Source organism: Mastigoproctus giganteus, chromosome 6, assembly GCF_048544385.1.
Source record: "Mastigoproctus giganteus isolate SK-2022 chromosome 6, ASM4854438v1, whole genome shotgun sequence".
Taxonomy (NCBI): domain Eukaryota; kingdom Metazoa; phylum Arthropoda; class Arachnida; order Uropygi; family Thelyphonidae; genus Mastigoproctus; species Mastigoproctus giganteus.
This window is the reverse complement of record NC_143580.1, coordinates 56721108-56742282: the sequence shown is the minus strand read 5'-3', so window position 1 is coordinate 56742282 and position 21175 is coordinate 56721108. Positions and strand designations below refer to the sequence as shown.

The 21175-nt window shown below is 38.1% G+C and overlaps 2 protein-coding genes across 2 annotated transcripts in view; one reads left to right on the top strand and one right to left on the bottom strand.

The window, feature by feature from the left end:
• The first annotated feature begins 558 nt into the window (after window positions 1-558).
• On the top strand, window positions 559-1023 carry LOC150084311 (general transcription factor II-I repeat domain-containing protein 2B-like). Its single transcript, XM_090376179.1, has one exon. The coding sequence runs from the start codon at window positions 559-561 to the stop codon at window positions 1021-1023; it is 465 nt and encodes a 154-aa protein (XP_090232305.1).
• A 3217-nt stretch (window positions 1024-4240) lies between these two features.
• Window positions 4241-21175, bottom strand: part of LOC150084310 (uncharacterized) — an 86168-nt gene continuing 69233 nt past the window's right edge. Inside the window, exon 5 of the mRNA XM_090376178.1 lies at window positions 4241-5301. Coding sequence (XP_090232304.1) covers window positions 4241-5301 — 1061 coding nt within the window. The remainder of the gene's footprint in view (window positions 5302-21175) is intronic.

Genomic DNA, 21175 nt, shown 5'->3' with positions numbered 1-21175 from the left:
AGAAATAAGTGATTTCGATTTACCCTATGAAAAACTGAATGGTACGTCTCATAAAGGACTTGTTTTAATTAAGAAAGAATTAGAGAGCCATCAACTGGAATCTAACATGTAATAGTGTGTCACTATCTTATTCACCAACAAAATTTATGTGCACATTCTGTAAGAATGACCAATGTGATGAAAGTGGTAACAAAATGTATTAACTTCATACAAAATAAGGGTTTGAACAATAGAGAAGGACCTTGAAGTGGAATATGATGGTTTACTGTACCACTGTGAGGTTCGCTGGCCAAGCAAAGGATGCATACTCAAGTGCTTCTATGAGCTCAAAGATAAAGTGAAACTCTTCATTGATATTAAAGGCTTCTCCATTATGGAATTAGAGGACCAAAAGTAGTTATGTGATTTGCCATTTTTTTGTCAATATCACTAGCCACTTAAATGATCTAAATTTTGAAATTACAAGGGCCAAATCAGCTTATTACCTCTCTTCTTGTCAATATCAGGAGCTTTGAATCAATGCTGCAATTGTTTGTAACTCAACTGAAGAAACACTGCATGGTACATTTTCCAACACTGAAAGAACTAAAACCAGAATCAATAGTGGGTATGTTGCAGTGTTCCAATCTTTTGGATCCATTTCAAAAGAGAGTTCAAGATTTACAAAATCATGAACTCAAACTAAGAATGTGCAAAACTCCTTTTGATGTAATGCCAGATGAAGCTCCTGATTCCTTGCAACTAGAGTTAATTCATTTACAATCAGATAATACTTTGAAATCCAAATTTAATAGTGTATCTATTTTGGAATTTTATAAATCCTATGTAGATACTGAAAAATATCCACTTTTGAGGAATAATGCATTGAAAATTGCATCACTGTTTTCTACCACTTACCAATATGAACAATTTTTCTCAATGTTAAATTTAGCCAAGAGCCACTTGAGTGCTAGACTTATGGATGATAATCTTGCAAACCAACTAAGAATTGCTGCATCATCAGTGCCATCTAACAATCTCTGAGCTTTCCAAAGCAAAGCATGGTCAACCTCATTAAGGTGCAAGGTAAGAAGTTTTGTTAAAATTAAAACATTATAACTGTGTGGTTAATTAATGCATTATAACATTTTAATTAATATTGCTTAGTGTGACCGCATGCATACCTATGAATTTGTAAAATTTAAGATCCATTATTTTTCTCAGAAAAAAGATATGCCCCCACAGGTTCTTATGCACTTGCAATTTGCCCCTGATACTAATTACACAATTCCCTGACTTAACAAATTTATTGATATTGTTGGAGCACAGTAATATGATTATCTATTCAAGGCAATAAATAATTTTCTTTAAAACTCTTAAGGTTTCATAGTAACTAGTGAAGCTGTAAGTTGCCTTAGAAGGGGGAGGGTGATGTACAGCAAAACTGCACATGATTAGGAATGGGCAGAAAAGTTGAATGATCAGAAATGAGTTGTCAGCTTAAGTCAATCCCATGTCTCTATGACATAGTAACTCTTCGACATAAAAGGTAAACATGAAGTTGTGGAATATCTGATTTTGGAATGATCTGTCTATGAAATGGAGTAAATGACTATACTACCAGTCTGGGTGATCTCTCTCTCTCCAGGTGATTCCAAAATGTCATTGTCATTGGGGGGGGGGGGGTATAATGCCAGTGATAAGTCTGTCAACTGTTATCCTAGGATCTCTTACACTAGTGGGTTGTCTTCAGTTTTTCAAGGATAGTATCAAGGGTATTTATAACAATATTGTATAACTGCTTAATTATTTTCAGGATAGGTTTCAATTTTAAAATCTTTATAAAACCCTTTCCTTGTTGATAAAAACATTAAAAAACAAAAATTAAAATATTTGGAGGGGGGGAAGAGAAAAAAACTGATTGATTCCACTAAAGCATGGGTAGAAAAATTATTTCAGTTCACACATAATAATAATCAGCTGGTAATAAGCCCAAGTTTACATTCTGAAAACTTGGTTTTATCACCATATGCTGGGGAACTCATGAATCCTGCCAAAAACTTCCCATCAGAAATTAACTTATTAATAACAGATACATTTTATATAACAACAATTCAATCATTTGGTACTATAACCTGTTATAAGCTGTTGGCATTTTAACAATTTAGTGTTCTGGCCTGTTTGGAGTTAAACTTGTTGGCATTATGAACTGCTGGTATACCGAATTTCAGAATTTTGCCCTACTCAGCATTTTCACCACTGGAATTTTGAGGGTTGGTAATTTGAACTAAATCCTATAATAAATTAACATATTCTTACCATGGTGTGTGGTATATGGAATTGTATAATAGGCAAACTATGCTAAGGTATCTTTAAAAATGCATCACTTAAAAAATCCAATATGAATGCAGTATGCAGTGTAAGTGATCAACTGGGATTTTTCCCCCCAATATATATATATATATATATTAAGGAAAAGTATCTGACTGAAATAGTTAACTATATATATATATATAATTATTACCGTAAGAGTGTAAACTGTACCTTATGATAAACCTTTAGCATAAAAGTAATAAGCAGGCCATTAGGTAAAAAGAACCCCTTAAAACAAAGAGAGCCTGTTCTGGTTTACTTCACTATACCCTAGAAATAAACATATAATTAGCAATAAAATAAAGAATATAAACTAGAATAAAATAAAATAATGATTTATTGATAATAGGATACCTTGAATGGCACTTTTTTGAGGGCTAGCACGATTCAATATACCCAATCAATAATTAGCAACGCTATCTGTTTCTGTTTGTTATCTGCCTGTTTAAGAGCATACAGGCAAGATAAGCTGTTATCTCACCTGTTTGCTGTTAAATTTAAATTTAAGTATAGATTGCCATATGGTGTATAATTTGGGCCTAGCTAAACAGGCAGATAACATACTGAAACAGATAGCTTTGCTAATTATTGAATGGATATATTGAATGGCGTTAGCCCTCAAAAAAGTGCCATTCAAGATATCCTATTATCAATAAATCATTATTTTATTTTATTCTAGTTTATATTCTTTATTTTATTGCTAATTATATATTTATTTCTAGGGAAAAACGAAGTAAACCAGCACAGGCTATCTTTGTCTTTAGGGGTTCTTTTTGCCTAATGCCTGCTTATTAGTTTTATGCTAAAGTTTCATCATAAGGTACAATTTAGACTCTTACAGTAATAATTAAATTACAGACTGATGTAATGTTTAATCTATAATTGATAGCATTAATCTGATCTGAAACACATTTTAACACTCTTACTTTACTTTCATTCCATAATAGATATATATATATATATATCTCATTTAACTGAAAATGAACTAATACTATTAAGTTTAAATAAACAAAACTTAACAGTTAAGTTGAGAATCGACATTATTAAAAAGTGATAATCTGAAAGGAGAGAGAGAGAGAAAGAAAATAACATACCCTAAATACATTGTATACAGCCTTCTATATGATCTAGATATAGTAATTGTTATTTACAATTATCTGAAACTTTATCGCTACAATAACATAAGTTCATATTATGCTTAAGGAAGCAAGCTTAGATGATGATCCTCCATTTAATGTACATATACTTCAAATTTTCATTCCCCTTGTTTCATAAGTTCAGAAGAGGTATATACATGAGGCATTTACTACAACAACATTTCTATGACATAAGTTCATATTATTCTTAAGAAAATAAAATTAGATGATGATATCCTACATTTACTATGCATATACTTCAATGTTTTCTTTCCCCTAGTTTCACAAATTCAGAAGTTTACACAATATGAAGCATATACTCTTTCTTAAACAATAAAATATCACTACTGAAATTTATTTCTAATATTGGTAAGACACCTTTAACTTGAAAATAATAACCAGAATAAAGGCAGGACAACAAATTATGCTCCAAATTTAGAGGACACACAGTTCAATAGAAATATATCAGGATTTGTGTCATATCATACAACTTGAGTTTTACATTCATGTCTTGGAACTATACCTGTATAGCCTCTACATTTTCTTCATATGCTGCTGATTAACAGTATAACAAATCTAAGTATTTCTCAACGCTTGTGAAAAGAATATGCACAATGTATAAATTCCACATTTATGATTATGCAGGTACGTGTGAGTGTGCACATAAATACCAATGTGTAGCTGCTGAACTGATAAAATTTTAATGTATCATTAATTATTCCATTTTTATTTATTATTTTTTTAACGAACAGTTACACAATTTTAGAAGAAATCTGTTTTGGTTTAAACTCTGTGCTGCTATTACCTCGGCTTCTCAACTGATATTCACCATCAGTTCCTTTTCGTCTATCTACCTTATATCTCTTATATTCTTTGTCATACAATTTTTGAAGTTGCAATGCTGTGGAATAATCCCGCTTTAACTGTTTTGCATTTCTGAGAGTCATATGTTGATCACATGCAGAATCACAAGAGTTCGTATGTGTCATTATAGGAAGTGAAATCCTCTTCTTTTCTTTTAGGTTTTTTCTGCATTTCTTCCATTCATTACAACCCTTTAAGTTTTCGAGACTGTTTCTACTTCTCTCATCTCTTAACTGGGAAGAAATCTGTCCAGTAGACACTGCACTTAAAGTTTTATTCTTTAACATAGCATGTTTAGAAATAGCATGGAAGTTGACATTATTACTTTCATTCACAAAATCCACCTGATTTTGTTTACATAATGAATTACTATTTTCTACTAACAGTTTCTTTAAATCCTTCTCGTGTTGCAACTTTTCAGCTGCTACCCTCTGGCAAGAATGAAATGCATTAAGACAATTCATTTCAATATTTTCTTTAATATGTAATTTCACCTTTTTTAGTTTACATGAGTGAGGAGAAGGATGTTTTTGTTTCCTGGATGGTTTTGTTTTTGAAGAGTTTCTTTCACTGACAAGTGGTGTACTAATATTACATGGTACTGAACTCTGTACTGCAATATCTCTAGTTTCAGTGGCTACATCCTTTTTAACATTAACTGAAATACTGTTCCCAAACTGGGAAGATTTAACTTTCTGCTTTACATTTGATGTGCAATCTGCACCAGGATTTATAATGCTATTGGAACTAGTATTATGATCTGAATGAGAACTGTTGGAATTGAACTTGAGACAACGTGGCTTGCAGTGTATCATTTCTGGTTTTAACAACTGTCCATTTGGAAGTTTCTTGGGAGGAGTTCTAGGTTCCACTTTAATTGGCTTGAAATGGTGCATTTCATGGGTAATGCTATCTTGACTTTCCACACTATATCGTGACTCACCTTTAACTAAAAAAATAATAAAATACATTATGTATAAGCATAATAATTATAATAATACTTAATCATTAAAAATATGGCATGTTGATAAATTTTATTGTAAAAATATAACAAAGATAAAATAAAATAAAAAAAGAAATTTAATATATGAGTGATTATATATTATGTATATATATATCCTGACATATGTGAGGCCAGCTTTTTTTTATTTTTTTAAACTATGTAGTTCCAGCCAGCATTCTGGTATCAACCACCACCTGTTTACAATCGTACAGACTCAATGAACCTGTCTTGTTGAGTCGGACCAGAGATCTACTATCTAGCATTCCAAATGAATTTTTAAGTTCTTTTGCTGAGATGGCAATAAGTCTAATTGAAGTCAGCAAAGTGCATTTGTATATACAGTACTAGTAAAAAGCTCTTAAATCTATATGCAGACAACTATAAATAAAAAAAAAAAAAAAAACTCTCAGGATAACTCGGGATTTTTTTTTGGCTGGTGCAGCATAAGCCTCAGGCTTCCTTGCACCATATGGCTAATAATAATTCTGCAAGTTCGACTGTTACAGCCATTGTAAATTATGTAGAATAGGAGTTATAAACATAACAATTATAATAATACTCCCACAACAGCAACTTTGAGAGGACTAGCCATAAAGAGCACTATAAGCAGAATCCCCTTTCTCTGGGCTATTTTTCATATTTCATCAATATTTTGGAATATAAAAATGATTTTTCTTTTTATTTATTTATTTATTGCGGCATTTATGAAGTGCTGGTTAACATGCAAGTCTTTTTTTTTTTTTTTTTGCTTGGTATTAAAAAAAATTAAAATTTTTAAAGACATTTTATTAAACTAAACATATATATTCAGTATTGTTGTTGTGCTGAGGGTTTTTTGGCACAAGGGCCTCCTGGGCCATATTGTGCCTGTTCATGATTAACTTATGACTGAGACTTTTATAATATAGTTATCAGAGGCAATTATATATATTGATGCTTATCAAGTATTGAAACAGAGCTTCAAAATCTGCATTATTGCCAAGTATGTGTTGTAAAGTCAAAGGTTTGATTTTTAATGGCGCATTGGCAGCTAAGCCATAATGCGCCAATTCAAATTTAAACGGAATAATAAACATTTTGGTAGCCTATACCTAGGCCACCACGTCAAACTATTATGTAAAAATTTATGAAGTTTTAAGTAAACCCATATAAAATATAAAACTTAAATCTTTGTATATAAATTAATAGAATGTAAAAAGTTAAAAACGTCAGACATGTTGTCTCTGTCACCTAAAATCTGACTGAGTGTAAATGGTTCAGTCAGATTATTAAAAGCAGTAAAACACAGCGTCGTGCTTCTATAAAAACAGGACATTCTATATAAAGATGATGGACGGTTAAAATAGTATTATACATCTCACACATAGGTGGGTCATCACGCCTCAGCAAATAGGAATGTGTTAGATGACTATGACCTATGCAGAGCCGAGCAAGAACAACTTCCTCTCTTCGAACCCTGCGTAGACTGGACTGCCATTGCGTAATTACAGCCTTAATATGATGTAGTTTATTTGTGGCCTGTCCATGGCAAGAATCTTGTCATTGGGAATGTAATTTAGAGCGTATTATTTGCCTGTAGTCTGTAAAGGGGACTGACAGGCAACGATTATCCAAGGAAATGGCTGACTTGGCGGCAGTATCAGCTAATTAATTTCCCTGGATTCCAATGTGGCTTGGGATCCAGCAAAAGCGAATGTCAAATTCTAATTCCACGAGAGAAAAAAGAATCTGCCGGATCTGGGACAGGATCAGATGAGGGTTACACCTCATCGATGCTAGAGCCTGTAACACGTTCAATGAATCACTATAAATCATATACCTTTGGTAATCACTATTTTTAATGTGATTTAGGGCTGTTTCTATTGCACGCAACTCTGCAGTATAAATACTAGTTTCTTGTTGGATCTTATTAGATAAAGTTTTGTGAAGGAACAACAGCAGATCCCACATGACATTCTGATTTCAAGCCATCTGTATAGACTGGCAGGAAGTCAGAATACTGCTCTCTATGTGATGCAAAGAGTTGTTGGTAGACAGATAACAGCATAGTAGCCTTCTCCCAGATCTTAAGGGAGAAGTCACAAGTTGGAAAATAGGCATGTTAGGGTGGAAGGAATTGCCTCGGTGACTGGGCAACATTGTCTACCGTTATGTTTATTTCATTTAACAGTCCTTGGATGCGAATACCAAAAGGTTTGTTGGCAGTCCGACGGGTGTTGTAGAGATTTTCCCAATGTGGCTCAAAAACAGATGCCCACGTGGGATGATCAGGCAGGGATTTCAATTTAAAGGCGTACTGTAAAGACAACTGCTTACGTTGAAGAGACAGATGGTTCGTTTGCTTCAACGTAAAGACTTTGGACAGGAGATGTGCGAAACGCTCCAGTGGCTGTCCACATGGCCTGATGGTGGATTGGATCTAACTACCGAAGTACACTATCTCTAGCAGAACCATAAACCTGAGACCCATAACCGAGTTTGGAACGGACAAGTGCTCGGTAGAGACGAAGGAGGGTGGTACGATCTGCGCCCCATGAAGTTGACGAAAGGGCACGCAGGATGTTAAGCCCTTTAACACACCTTGTCCTAAGCTGGCGAATATGTTGTAGAAATGTCAGCTTCTTGTCGAAAATAAATCCAAGGAATTTGAATTCTGCTACAACTGGAATGTTGTTTTGCCCAAGCCTTAAACCTGGGTCAGGATGGAGACTGCGTTTGTGATAGAAGTGTACACAAACAGTCTTCTGTGATGAAAATCTGAACCCATTAGCCAAAGACCAAGCTGTAAGATAATCAATGGTTTTCTGCAGTTGCCTTTCAATGACCCTCATATTGCATGAATTGCAAAATATAGTAAAATCGTCAACGTAGAGGCCATTTTTCACCGTGGGTGGAAGTCGTTCTGTGATAGTTTATTTTGATTGCGAAAAGCGTGACACTTAAAACGGATCCTTGTGGGACTCCCTCTTCCTGAGAGAACATTTGTGAGAGGGTGGATCCTAAATGGACTTGAAATTGGCAATTCGAAAGAAAGTTTTTAATAAAAAGAGGAAGGTTACCTCTAAGACCAAAGTGATGGAGGTCTTGTAATATTCCAAATCGCCAGGCTGTCTTACACTTTTTCAACATCAAAGAAAACTGCTACCAAATGCTCGGATTTAATAAAAGCATCACGAATGCACGTTTCCAATCGGATTAAATGATCCAGAGTGGATCTATTTCTTCGGAAGCTGCACTGAGTCCTGGAAAGCTGACCATTTATTTCCAAATACCATTCTTTCCAGGACTTTGCACAAACAGCTTGTCAGGATGATAGTTACTCGGATTTCTAGGATCCTTTCCTGGTTTTGGGAAAGCAAGAAAGATAGCCTTTCGCCAGGAATCCGGAAATTGTTTGTTAAGGAAAATTCTGTTAAACAAAATTAAAAGGTGATCCTTAGATTGTGGTGAGAGGTGTTTTAACATTTCGTAGTGGATGTCATTGGGCCCCACAGCACTTGCATGTGTGAGAAAGAGTGCTGCATTTAACTCTTCCTGTGAAAAGGGCTTGTTATATGGTTCAAGGCCTTTTGAATAGAAGTTTAGTGGGTTTTTCTCACTTTTCTTTTTCAGGGCCAAAAACTCTGGGGGAAAAGATGTTATTGCAGAGATTTTTGCAAATGTTTCCACTAGAGTATTTGCAACTGCAGTTTGATCTGCAATTGGACATCCATTGTGCTCGAGGATCACTGAAGGGCATGGTGGATATTTTCCCTTCATTTTGGATCTTATCCCAGACTACTTTTGAGCAAGAAGCCTGAGTTATGGACGATGTAAAACAAATCCAAGATTTCCTTTGGCTCTGACATTGTATATAACACTTTCACACGTGCACGTTTAAATGATATTAAATTTTCAGTCGTGGGATATCGGCAGAATATCCCCCAGGCTTTGTTTGGCGTTTTTTTTTTTTTTTTTGCTGCTGTGCATTCTGAATTCCACCAAGGTTTCGGAAATAGTGGAAATCGGCTGGATGATTTTGGAATTGCAATTGCAGCTGCTTGGACAATCGTTTCTGTGACATACATTACTGCATCATTGATTGGCTCCTGACTGACTGTAGCAATGTCAAGATTTGCCAGATGTTGAAAGGCATTCCAGTCAGCCTGATCAATCTTCCACCGTGGTAAACTAAATGGCAGACATGGTCTACCACTAGTTTGGGTGGTTATCACGGGGAAGTGATCGCTTCCATATGGGTTTTCTTCCACCTCCCAAATAAGTGAAGGAAGGAGGGAAGGGGAGCAGATAGAAAGATCAATGGCAGAGAATGTACAGGTAGGCATGTGGAAGAAGGTGTTTGTTCCCACATTTAGGAGAGAGAGGTCATTGTCAGTGAGCATATGCTCTATGACTCATCCCCTTCCATTGATGTTAGCACTACCCCACAGAGTGTTATGTCCATTGAAATCCCCAAGAATTAAACAAGGGGAAGGCAATTGCATGATAAGATCATCAAGGTCTTTCTGGGGGATGTCAATCCCAGGTGGCAAATAAACAGTGCAGACAGTTAATAAAAACCCCACTGTAAGGCAAATTGCTACAGCCTCAAAGCTAGTTGTAAGCTGCAAAGGCTGAAATGGGATCTGGTTGCCGACAAGGATTGCGACTCCTCCATGAGCAGGACCATCCACAATTCTATCCTTACGAATGATGGTAACGTTATGCATGATGGGGGGTCATCATTTGCCTTTAATTAAGTCTCCTGTATGCAAAAGCAAGCTGGTTTGTGCTTTTGCAGAAGCGCCTTGATGTCATCAATGTTTTGCCGGAATCCACGGCAATTCCACTGTAGGAATTTAGTCATTATTTGGGCTTGGTGGGTCCATCAGGTGGCTTCCGAGATGCTGAGGGCTTAATTTTGTCAGTCTTGGATTTATCTTTCCTGGGGAAGTATGGACGCTGTGGTGTGTCCATTTCTTCCTCCGCAAAGAGTTCCAAGACTGACTCATCGTGTACCTCCTTGATTTCAACATCCATTATTTCTTGCCCTGAAGTGGGTAGTTCACTTTTCTGTGATGTTAATTTAGTGCTCGCTGTTGGTAATGCTGAAGCACTGGGAAGTACCGATATTGGAGTGGCAGCTGACTGCGACTTTTGGGTGGGCTTTATTGAACTCAATAAAAGCGAGCAATGGGAGTGAAAGAATCCCTTGGGGGAACAGTCATATCAGTTTAGGTCCCGATCATACTCTTACCAGAAACTTTCTGGGTGTATGGAAGTTTTCCACTACTTATTGGTTGGATGCATTTTCTGGCCTCTGGGTAGGAGATGTTCAGCTCCGTTTTTAATTTTTGAATCTCCTTTTTGTCCTTCCACCACTGGCATGCTCGAGAGTATACAGGGTGCTCTCCTTGGCAGTTAGTACAATTAGGCTTAGGAGCTAGACATTCCTTGCTCTCGTGATCTTTAGCACCACATCGAGCACAGGCAGGGTTACTACGACAAGCTGTTTGTGAGTGGACATACTTTTGACATTTAAAACACCTCAGTGGGTTTGGGACGTAAATCCTCACTGGGCAGTTCAAGTACCCTGCCTTGATGGAACTTGGAGGCCATGGGGCGTTAAATGTGAGGATGAGAACTCAGGTAGGGACGAGATTCCCATCCTTTCGCATGGATATTCGCTTGACAGCTGTCACTCCTTGTTCTTTTAATTCAGAGCAGATCTCTTCTTCAGAAATGTGAAGAAAATCCCACTCTGATATGACACCTCATGACGAGTTCAGAGTTTTGTGAGGGGTTACGATGATGGGTATTCCCCCTATAGATGTGGCTTTCAAATAAATAAATTCAGCATGCTTTGTATTTGATGCTTCAACTAAAATATCTCCAGAACGCAGCCGTTTTAAGGATTTAGGTGAACCTGCCATCTCTTCTAATCCTTTCTGGATAAAGAAAGGTGACATTTTCCCAATTGACTGCTCTCGGTGGAATGGAGAATGAGGAAAAGAGGTGTCACAGCTGGCGTTTTCTCCTCAGTTCTGGCTCTTTTAACAGAATTGGTGTCATTATCTTGTGATGATCAATTAGGTAGGGGCCTTGTTGGGGCCCCAGAAGAAGAAGAAGGATTTAAATTACTCGTAGGAGTAAGATAAAAATTTCCGATGCTCTAAGTACCTCACCCACCACGGAGCCCTATGAGGGGACGCCCACTCGTGAACTAGCAGGTACTGTGTACACGAATGGGATGCCAAGTACGCTTAGGAACACAATACCCATATTTCCAATAAGCCTTGATCCCATACCAGGACCAAAGGGAGGGAGACTTATTGGAATGTAGTTGACCCTAGCAGTAAGAACCACCCGCCGATTGATCCCAGTCGGGCTGGTCCAGGACCACCCGTCTTGTCGAAGCAGGGGCCGAAGTGGTGTATTAAGGCTGGGCCCCTCAACCACCAGGATCCCCCTTTCCGAGTTTCCACGGGTTGCGGTGCACGGCTGCACACGCTGGATTCCAACAATGTAACCATGGAACCAAGGTATGGGCGTTAGATCCCAGTGATGCTAATCTGGAAGACCAGCAGCATCACTGGGAGGTCCCCTCACCACGTACAGATGCCCATGTCGAGGGGTAAAGTCAAAGGTTCCTGAAAGTTGGATAGAGAGCAAAAACTGGATTTCTGGATACTGGAATATTGAGGGCATTCTACAAGATTATGTTTCATTGTTAATTGGAATTGACAGAAGGAACACTGAGGAGGGTTCTCTCCCATAAGCAGAACTGATGAGTTATATAGGTTAGTTATTTTTGGTTTTTAGGAGCATTAGCAACTAAGGCCATATTGCTCCGGGATATGCGGTGGTCATTCTCTGACCTTTCCACATCCTCCGTATTTGGTGGTGACGGGCTCGAACCCCGGTCTAATCAAGAAGCATGTGCTATGCACTGCTGCTCCTTCCCACCTGGCTACGGAGGCGCCTGAGTTATATAGGAATGACCAATTTGGAGTCTTGCCAAAATGACTTCTCTCCTGCTTCTCATGAAGCTAGAAGTCCACAGTTGAGGTTCTTTTTTAATCTGTAACAGTTTGTTATTGACTTGTGTTTGCCACATTTCAGCCCATTGATTCCAACATGCTGTTTTAACAATGGATCTATAATCAGTGTATGGTACTTTTAAATGGCAGAAAGATCCATTATCAGGATGTTTAGCAGCACAATCCGCACATTCGTTACCTGGAATACCAACATGACCAGAGATCCAACAGAATGTGACCATCTGGTTGGATGTTTGATATAATTGAGACTGGATCTGTTTCAGAATGGGATGGTGGGAAGAAGTAGTAGATTGAAAGGCAGTGACTGCACTTAAGGAGTCTGTATATATAAGCGCTTGCTTGAATTGCTGCTTGGTTATATTATCTAGGGCTAATTTTATTGCATATAATTTGGCTGTATAGATACTGCATTCTGCAGGAAGAGACACGGCTATTGAGAAGGTAGAGCAAATTGCTGCAGCACCTACAGATTCATCCGTTTTTGAACCATCGGTATAAATAAGTAGTTTCTCTGAGAGTTTTCTAAGGTGTCTGTTTCATGTAGTTGCTGTAAGTTGTTGTTTGGCAGAGAGCCTTTACCCCATCTCAGAAAGAAATTAGCATTAGTAGAGGCATACGATGCAAGAAACCAAGCTTATGCAGCATCAGCCAAAAAAAAAAAAAAAAAAAAAAACCTCCCATTTCATCCCTCCATTCAACTCCAAATGCCTATCCAGCTCAGCCTTAAATTTATTTAGGCTATCAACTTCCACAACAAAAGATGGAAGTCTGTTCCACCAATCAACTACCCACTGGCTAAAGGAAAATCTCTGCCCATCTATTCTACAACTGTCTTTCCTCAATTTGAATCTGTGTCCCCTCAGGTTCTTAATCTCACCAAGAGGAAGAATCCCATCAGCATTCAGCTTGCTCAACCCATTCAAGGCCTTATACACCTCAATCAGATCACCTCACGGGTGTCTACTCTCCAGGTCCTGCAATTTGCAGAACTTAAGCCTTTCTTGGTAAGAGCACCCCTTTGTTCCTCTCACCAATCTTGTTGCTCTTCTTTGTACTCGTTCGAGCAACTCTACATCCTTCCTAAAATGAGGACTTCATACCTGTACACAGTACTCTAGGTGTGGCCTGACCATTGCCTTGTATAACGGGATAATCACCTCCCTGTCCCTGCTAGCAAAATTCCTATATATCATTGACAAGACTCCATGACCAGCCTTGGCAGCCCATCTGCACTGCTCAGTGAACTACATATTTGGCTGCACAATTACCCCAGGTCTTTTTCACTTTCCACTTCCCTGAGTGTAGTACCACACAGTTGGTACGTTTCTCTTCAGTTATTGCTACCTATATGCAGTACTTTGTATTTGTCAATGTTAAACTTCAGTTGCCACTTTTCAGACCATTTGCCCAACTTATCGAGATCCAGTTGGAGTAGCATACTGTCTTTACTGTCATTAACAACCCTGCCAACCTTTGTATCATCTGCAAACTTGGACATTAAACCTGACATACCTTCGTCAATATCATTGATAAATAAACAAAACAACAATGTGCCCAACACCGAACCCTGGGGAACTCCACAAATAGCACTTGTCCACGAAGAGCAGTGCCCATTGATTACCACTCTCTGTTGTCTGTCACTCAACCATCCCATTATCCATTGTAGCAACTTACCCTTAATGCCATACCTCTCCAATTTGTTCAGCAGTCTTCCATGTGCAACAGTATCAAAAGCTTTCCTGAAATCCAAGTATATGATATCAAAATTATTTTTGGCATTCAGTTCCTTTATGACCACATCACAGTATCCAATCAAATTGGTCAGACAAGACCTCCCTTTAACAAACCCATGCTGTGACTTAACTATTGCTGCAGTCTTGTCTAGATGATCCTGCAATGCTTCTTTAACCAGTGATTCCATTATTTTCCCCGGAACACAAGTTAAACTAAGAGGTCTATAGTTACCTGTGTCACCTTTTGAACCTCCTTTGTGAATTGGTGATACATTTGTACACCTTCAGTCCATGGGGACCTCCCCTGAGTCCAAGGAAGCTCTCATAATTATGGCTAAAGGTTTGCTTACTTCCTTTGCTACCTCCTTTAATATAACTGGATAGATCCTGTCCACCCCAGGTGCCTTTTTTATGTTTAACTTCAACAATTTCTCCTCCACTTTGCTCTCAGTTATTACAAAATCACTTATCTCCCTGTTAGAGTTTGATAAACTTCTGGCACTCCCCTCATTGAATAACTCCTCATGTGGGAATGTAGATGCAAAATACTCATTCAGTTTATCAGCTACCTGAGCATGATCATCAATGGTCAACCCATCTATGTTAAGTGGTCCAATCTGATTCATCCGTTTCCTTTTAGAGTTTACAAAATAAAGAACTCTTTGCATCCTTTGCCAAGGATTTCTCATAATCTGCCTTCGCCTGCCTAACCTCCTTTGTGGCTTGATTACAGACTAGTTTATATCTGCCATAGACTTCTGTGTCACCTGATACTTTATATGGTAATAAATTATCACCTTTAAATTATCATAAGGTGTGGATTGAATCCAGGGATGTTCAGGCGTAATGTCTTCGAGGATATGCCGAAAGTTAATATTCCAACTAGGCATCGGCACTTACAATCTAAGACCCGCTGGGTGATTTTCATTATGTTTATTAAGGTATAGCATTATATACTGAGGGTCAAACAGGTATTACCAGCTGGGATGAGATGGAATACTTTTAATTTTTGCAGCATTGCTACACAGTAAGGATTTTTGTCTGAGGTGCAGTGGGGGTTCATTTGCCTCTATATACAGGCTGTGGACTGGAGATGTTCTGAAGGCTCCCATGACTATCCTTAGGGAACTATGTTGAATGGTATTCAGACGTAACAAGGAACTGTTTCTTGTCGAGTCATAAACGGGTGATCCATAATCTAAGCGAGACTGAATTAAAGTTTTATAAAGATGTAAGAGGGTGTGTCTATCGGTACCCGAGGAGTTAGTGGAGACAGCTCTTAAGATGTTTAGTTTCTTTAGACAGGCCGTTCTAAGGTAGGCTATGTGAATAGAAAAATTAAGTTTATTGTCTAGATATAAACCAAATAAACAAAAATTGTTGGTAAGAGGAATCGGGTTGTTTTTTAAATATATTTCATTAACATAGTAACAATAATAAAGCTGTCATTAATGGCACATGCTCATTACTGTACCAGCAAGGAAAGTGAATGAACAAATGATGTTGAATTAAAAAATAAATTATAAAAAGTTGAGCTGCACATGAGAATGCAATGATAAACAGCTAGACAGTTGCAAAGAGTGACTTTACTTCCTTGAAAGCTTTAAGTTAAATATGAAAAAAAGAAATGTTACTGACACCAAAAACAAACTGCATCATAAAAGATTCCTTGATTTTAGTCTATCATCCCTTTACCAAAGCTAAAAATCATGAAGGAGGGTCATAACCAGGTTTATTCCTTCTTGCAACCTTAAAAAAAAAAAAAAACAATGTAAGCATGGAAAGAATTTTAAATGAAATAAGTTAAAAAATGCATGAAACTTCATAAGATGATGGGACCAGAAAAAATGGGTGCAAACTGAGGGAATTATATAAGCAAGAGAGCTACATTGGGAGTTTAGTGTATAACTATGGTAAAGGAAAACTTTTTTGGCACCTTTCCAATTTCCTGATGCCAGTCAAACTCATGCTATGATATGACTGTAGGTTTTCCAAGGGCAATGAAGACCAAAATATGTCTGTATTTCCATTTTATTTAATTATGGTTAAACTATCAAAGAACATTATTATTTAAAGACTAATACACACATAGTTTGCTTTATCATCCAGTATATGAGAGAGAGTCAGTGGAACTTTCCAATGATCAGAAAGAAATGGTTCAGACAGCCAATGTATACAGACATGCTTCAAAATCTTATTTTACTTCACCAGCATGCATTAGTTGAAATTGTTTAAATGTCTCTTTCCTTAAAAATCACTCCTTTCTAGATGGCAGTAAATGTTCACCAAATATTCACATATCCCAATTTCACAGGAAGGCCTACAGCTCTCTTTTCGGCCTGAATTTTTTCTTATTACAAAAGGTCACCACAATGCGATATATCTGGGAATAATTCTGGTTATTGATATTTGCAGCGATCACTACCCCCTCTTTTCCTATTCATGCAATTTCATTAACAGTGGCTCTTTTTTTTTTTTTTTTTACTGTAACTATTTTTTTTGCTATCTCAATAGCTGGAAACATATTTCAGAACAATGTGCCTGCATGATCAGCAAAACTCAGAGGAAGATTAAGTTCTATGACAAAAGATGGAAATAAACTTTTGGCAGGCATGAAACATCATTATAAAATGCTGTATTTATGTACTACATGCTGTCCTTATGCTCATTTGTTTGAAAATGTCTAATTACATTGTTTCCCACAACTGGTGGCCAATTCATTAACAAAAATAACAAGAAATTCTTAATTTTTTTTAAAAAAATTCCAATTTCAATGTAGTGTTTTTTTCTTGCAAAAAAGAAAAAGATGGAGAAAAATGGAGTTTTTTGTAAATCCAAAGAGGTAGCAGTTATGCAATTGTTATCAAAATCTGAAACTACTCTGTTTTGTTGACATGCTCTCTATTGACAAATCTACCTATTAAATCCTTAAATGAGCTTTCAACGAGTCAAGGAAAAGGGGAAACAAGTTTGAGAGTTTGATATGTTCTGAGAAATGGCTCAAATGAAGTAGTAACTGTCACTGAAGAATAGAGTTTGAAAGCATAACAGGATCACAAAGGTTTTTCCTTATAACCCTACACTCTGTAATTGTTATGTTGTTGTTGTTTGTTGGATTTATTGGTGCAAGGGCTACTAAGGCCATAATGTGCCTATTACAATCTTATTTGATACATGATTGTTATATTAAACAAAAGGATTCAGATCAGATGATATTTGTTTATCATTCTGAGGAAGGTAAAAACATCATTAATATCCTGTCGGTCTCCGAGAATCTGCATAACTATGTTAGGTAGGTATGTCCTATTTGCAATCTGGCAAGTACTACTTCTTCCTTTCTATTGCCTCTTAGGCTTGATAACCACTGCTTGTGATAGTTTTTAATCTGAAAGAGCTTATTGCTTTTTTGTCCCTGCCAAATCAATAGCCATTTTTTTCTAACAGAGCTATGTATGATGTGTTTGAAATCTGTGTAAGGTATATGCATGTCTGATGTTATGTGAACTAGCATTCTTGGCAGCAAAATCCGCTTGTTCATTTCCTATGATTCCAGAATGCCCAGGTATCCAACAGAAAATTAATTTTTGCCTGTTTGCAAGAAGCTGCACTAACTTGATTTGAATTTGTTGTAGTAATGGATGACTGGAAGGAAATTTACGCTGAAGAGCAGATACAGCACTTAAGGAATCAGTGTAGATAATGGTTTGAGGATATAAAGCCTGTTTTACATTGTCTAGAGCCATCAGGATAGCATACAGTTCTGTGGTAGTAAATGCTGCACTCCAAGGGGAGCTTCTGGGATATTGTAATGTTTGGTAGAACTGCAGCCTTGCCAAGTTTACTATCTGTCTTGGAACCATCAGTGTAAACTTGGGTAAAACTAGAGAACTGAAAAGGATGAGTTGCATGGATCTGCTGAATACTGAAATTTGGAAGGGCATTCTTTCCCCATTGTTGGAAATGTTGGTCAACATTGGCGAAGGGTATTTGCCAAGGAGGTGTAGTCGTTGTTGTTGTTATTTGGTTTTTAGGAGCATTAGCAACTAAGCCCATATTGCTCCGGGATATGCGGTGGTCATTCCCTGACCTTTCCACATCCTCCATATTTGGTGGTCACGGGCTCGAACCCCGGTCTAATCAAGAAGCGTGTGCTATGCACTGCTGCTCCTTCCCACCTGGCTACGGAGGCGCCAGGTGTAGTTGTGCTAATATCTAGAATTATGTTATTCATATTTAGTTCCCAGAACACAGTTATGCTTTGTAATCTAATGCCACATGGTTTATTCTTCAAAGGTTTATTTTGGTACAAATTATGCCATTTTGGGGTGAATAGATACTGCCTTATAGGATGATGTGGGAAACTTCTGATTTTAGCTGCATAGCTTAATAGCAAAGCACACCGACGAAGAAATAGATGTTTGTTTGTTTGTTTGTTTGTTTTAGGGTTTTATGGCGCATTAGCATCTAAGGCTATAATGCGCCAAGTCAAAAGGATGTAGAATATAAAACTATAATATTAAAATTATTTGTATATTATTGTAAAATAATATACGGTATAAATCGTTCATATAGCATAAAACGATAAAAATATTTTAAATAGAATTATTTAGATTAATAAGTTGTAAAAACTTAAAAATAGCTGACACGTTGTCATTGTCCGATAAAACCTGTCTGAGTGTATAAGGTTCAGACAGATGGCTAAAACATAAACGGCGGTCATTATAAAAGGACGGACATTCAATTAAAATATGACGGACTGTTAAAATGGTGTCACAATTTCTGCACATAGGACGATCGTCTGCCCTCAGCAAATAGCAGTGTGTCAAGTGACAATGTCCTATGCGGAGTCGAGATAGAACAACTTCCTCTTTTCGGTTCCTGCGCAGACTAGACTGCCAATGTTCAATTACAGGCTTAATCTCATATAACTTGTTTGTAATCTGTCCATGCCATGAGTGTTGCCATTGGGATACCAGTTTCTTTCGAATTACCGACCTGTAGTCTGTATAGGGGACTAACAGGCAAGAGTTAAATAGGTTTGCTGATTTGGCTGCAGTGTCTGCCAAATCATTTCCTGAGATCCCAATGTGGCCTGGGATCCAGCAGAAACGAACATCAAATCGAGATTGTACAAGGAAGTGCAGCTTCTGCTGTATCCGAGTGAGGACAGGATGAGGGTTGAACCTCATCGATGATAAAGCCTGCAATGAACTCAGAGAATCGGTATATATAATATATTTTTTGTGGTGGGTGGTTCGTATGCGATCTAAGGCTAGCTCAACCGCATGCAGCTCTGCAGTGAACACACTGCATTCGTTGGAGATCTGCTCAGATACCGTGGTATCTGGGAAAACAGCTGCAGATCCAACAGACATTTCTGACCTCGAGCCATCTGTGTAGATGGGCAAGAAGTCAGCATGTTCAGAGCGATCAGCTAAAAAGAGCTGCAGGTAGACGGTGGACGAAGTATTGTCCTTTCTCCAGTTGTTAAGGGAGAAGTTGCAGTTTGGGACACGAGCATGCCAGGGTGGAAAAGGTTGCCCTGGTGATGGGGCAACATTGTCTAATGTGATGTTCAAATCGTTGAGAAGCCTTTGGATACGAATACTGAATGGTTGATTGGCAGTCTGGCGAATGTTATACAGATTTTACCAACGTGGCTCAAAAACGGTTGTCCACGTCGGATGGTCTGGCAGGGATTTCAGTTTCAAAGCATACTGTAGAGACAACTGTTTCCTGCGAAGCGATAACGAGGGCTCATTCGCTTCGACATAGAGGCTATGGACAGGAGAAGTTCGAAATGCTCCTGTGGCAATACGGATAGCCTGATGGTGGATGGGATCCAGCCATCGGAGTACGCTGAGTCTAGAGGATGCGTATACCTGGCACCCGTAATCTAACTTAGATCGTACGAGTGCACGATAGAGGCGCAAAAGGGTACATCGGTCAGCGCCCCAGGAATGTGAGGAGATTGCACGTAGGATGTTCAAACCTCTCGTGCACTTCGCACGTAGTTGACGGATGTGTTCCAGAAAGGTCAGCTTTTTATCGAATATAAGCCCCAAAAATCTAGTCTCAGGTACTACTGGGATTGCATTTTGTCCAAGCCTCAGTTCAGGTTCAGGGTGAAGATTGCGCTTTCTGCAAAAATGCATGCAGACAGTCTTTTGTGCAGAGAACCTGAACCCATTATTCGTTGCCCATGAGTTCAAATGGTCAATGGTACGTTGCAGTTGCCTCTCAATTACCCTCATGTTGCAGGAATGACAGAATATGCTAAAATCATCAACATAGAGGGCACAGTTTACAGTTGGAGGAAGTTGTTCTGTGACGGAATTCACTTTAATGGCAAAAAGCGTAACCCTTAAAACGGATCCTTGAGGTACTCCCTCCTCTTGGATAAAAGAGCGAGAGAGAGTAGATCCTACACGGACTTGGAAAGATCGGTGACATAAAAAGTTTTTAATAAAATTGGGGAGATTACCTCTAAGGCCGATGCTGTAGAGGTCTTTTAAAATTCCAAATCTCCAAGTTGTGTCATAAGCTTTTTCCATATCGAAGAACACTGACACCAGGTGTTCTCGTTTTAAAAAGGCATCTCGAATGGAAGTTTCGAGCCTGATTAAGTGGTCCAAAGTTGACCTATTCCTACGGAAGCCGCACTGAAATCTGGAGAGAAACCCATTAGCCTCCAAATACCAGATAAGGCGGGCATTGACCATTCTCTCCAGAATTTTGCACAGACAGCTAGTCAGAGCAATAGGACGGTAGTTCGTTGGGATTTTGGGATCCTTTCCTGGTTTAGGAAAGGCAAGCACGATTGCCTTATGCCAGGAATCCGGAAACTGCTCTTCTTGAAATATTCTGTTATATAGAAAAAGCAGTTGGTCCATGGATTTTGCAGACAGATGTTTGATCATATCATAATGGATAAGATCTGGTCCGGCAGCACTTGCCTTGGTAAGAGTTAGAGCTGTTTCTAACTCTTCCGTGGTAAAGGGCCCGTTATAGGGATGAGACCTTCTTGATGTAAAGTTTATTGGCTGT

What these genes read in the sequence shown, in the direction of transcription:
- LOC150084311 (XM_090376179.1), top strand. Translation starts at nt 559, where the DNA reads ATGGTACATTTTCCAACACTGAAAGAACTAAAACCAGAATCAATAGTG.